This window comes from Austrofundulus limnaeus, unplaced genomic scaffold, assembly GCF_001266775.1.
Source record: "Austrofundulus limnaeus strain Quisiro unplaced genomic scaffold, Austrofundulus_limnaeus-1.0 Scaffold113, whole genome shotgun sequence".
Taxonomy (NCBI): Eukaryota; Metazoa; Chordata; class Actinopteri; order Cyprinodontiformes; family Rivulidae; genus Austrofundulus; species Austrofundulus limnaeus.
In genome coordinates this window covers 1,025,293-1,027,406 of record NW_013952515.1, presented here as the reverse complement: position 1 = coordinate 1,027,406, position 2,114 = coordinate 1,025,293, and the positions used below count along the sequence as shown (strand labels likewise).

Genomic DNA, 2,114 nt, shown 5'->3' with positions numbered 1-2,114 from the left:
CATCATTTGGCACAGGAGCTTTACAGATATAAATTACAATGGCAGCTCTAGGACAAAGTACGCAGGAGGAGAAGCATGGCAAAGTTGAGATGACTTGGATGGGAAACAAATCACAACGATAAATATTAGGGGTGGAACGATACAGAAAATTCACGATTCGGTTCGGTTCAATACTTAAGTCTCACGGTTCGATACTTTTTCGATACATAAAAGTGAAATTTCCATGCCCTTTTTAACTTGTAATTTAATGAAATTAATTATGACCATTTGTTTAACTTCAAAAGTACAGTTTTATTAATTAAACGTTGCTGAAAAAGCAAGTTTCTCAGTGGATCTGCGCTCAGAAATGCAGCCTAGGTGGAGTAGTTGAACACAGATCCACTCATCCTTCAACACAGAGCATCTTCAGAAGACTTGTTGATAAAATAAATTTTAAAAATCTGTATTGTTCCATACAAGTGTGTATTGAACCTAAAGCACTGTATTGAACGGTTCGATATGGGTACATGTAATGTTGCAGCCCTAATAAATAAATATACACAGGTTAAAAGTTTGATGATCCTTCAGATGTTTCAGATGAGCCTTAAAGATAGTCAGTGAAAGACTTTCTTAAAGTTGATACTAAACAATTTCAATATTTCTGAATGTGTTAAAAAAATTCAGTTATAAAGTTATAACCCACTTGCCTCAAATGTGTGTGCATCTGTGTATAAAAGTGTTGTTAATCTCCACTCGCTCTAGAAGGAGCACTTTCCATCGGTCCCCGAGCCCGTRATTACAGTCAGCGCTCTTTGGCGATCCTGTTACAGCCCAATAATTGATCCTGTGCAAACAACACCCCGAGCTGCTGCCTACTATTCTCTCCTAATCTCTGGACATGCATTACTGATTGGTTTAGGGAGACAGGTGGGGAGATAAAACTCAATAGTTAATAAAGCAACAATCTACACTAATCTAGATTAATAGACGAGCTCAGATCTAGGAACCAGATCCCTCTCTGTCAAGTCTATCTTCGTTTCAGTCTCTTTCTACAGCTTTGTGCGTATAAATAATCAATAACGAGCCACGCACGTGCCTACTTTTACATTTACCGTGCAACTCAGCTCTCCGTTAACACATTATATGACAACAGCAGCGGGGTTTGTGTCTGCGCGGCGGGCAGTGTAATGACAGAGGTCAATAACCTCACTGTCAGAAAGCTTTGACCTAAATAGAAGYGTTGCCTCGCAGCTCTGTGACAAAAGCAGAGGGGTTAATGTGGCTTTACCAGGTGCAGACATATAGAAGTTACATACCACCTGAATGGCATAGCCTCAGATTTACAGCTGGGATTAGCTGAATGGCTCCTTTGGGAGTAATTATTAAAATCTACATTCGTCATTGCTTTGAATACAAAACTTACAGGGAAACCAGTAGGATGGACTTTTCGTGGACTTGATAGGAGAAGAGAAAAAAGGCCAAAGACGAGTTCACCTGCGAGGAAAAAGTTGCAAAAAAATGTACATTTAGGAATGTTAACAAGAAAGGGACACAGAGAACTAGCAAATAAAAACAAAAAACATTTTTTGTCAAGCTTAATAAATCAAATAAATCATTTTGTGTCTCAATAACTTCTCTGTTATAACAGGAGGCTTTTGTTTGGACATGAAATGGGTCGCATTAAACTCACCAAGGCCAGTTTAAAGTGCCAGAAAGTGGGCTGTGTCAGCAGCTTGACAGAGGAAGGCAGAGCTGCCAGGAGAGTGAAGGCAAAACTGAAACAAATTAAAAAAAGAAAGAAGACATTGCATTTATTTGCTTTTCAAATTTTCAACAAAATAAATCAATAAAACCAGATTTCCTGTCTGTGGCACTGGGTGATCTGATTTGAATTTCACATGCATTAAACATCCAAGTACATTTTTGTTAAGAGAAAGAGTTGTTATCCTTAAAGGGACAGAGATATTTGTAAAACCCAAATTCAGAACTAGTTTGAAGGAATGGTGTACTTTAATTGAAGGAATAAAACTATGAAATAATTTGGGGAGTGATGTCAAAAATGCAGGATCATTATGTACATTTAAAGAGATCCCCGATTAGTTGTAACACTAGACTTTATTTGATAAACATATTTT

The 2,114-nt window shown here is 37.6% G+C and overlaps 1 protein-coding gene across 1 annotated transcript in view; it reads right to left on the bottom strand.

Moving 5' to 3' along the window:
• The window catches only part of alg6 (ALG6 alpha-1,3-glucosyltransferase), a gene marked incomplete in the record, with an annotated part of 23,181 nt that overhangs the window by 9,759 nt on the left and 11,308 nt on the right, over nucleotides 1-2,114 (bottom strand). The window contains 2 exon segments of the mRNA XM_014014283.1: nucleotides 1,403-1,473; nucleotides 1,670-1,754. Coding sequence (XP_013869737.1) covers nucleotides 1,403-1,473; nucleotides 1,670-1,754 — 156 coding nt within the window.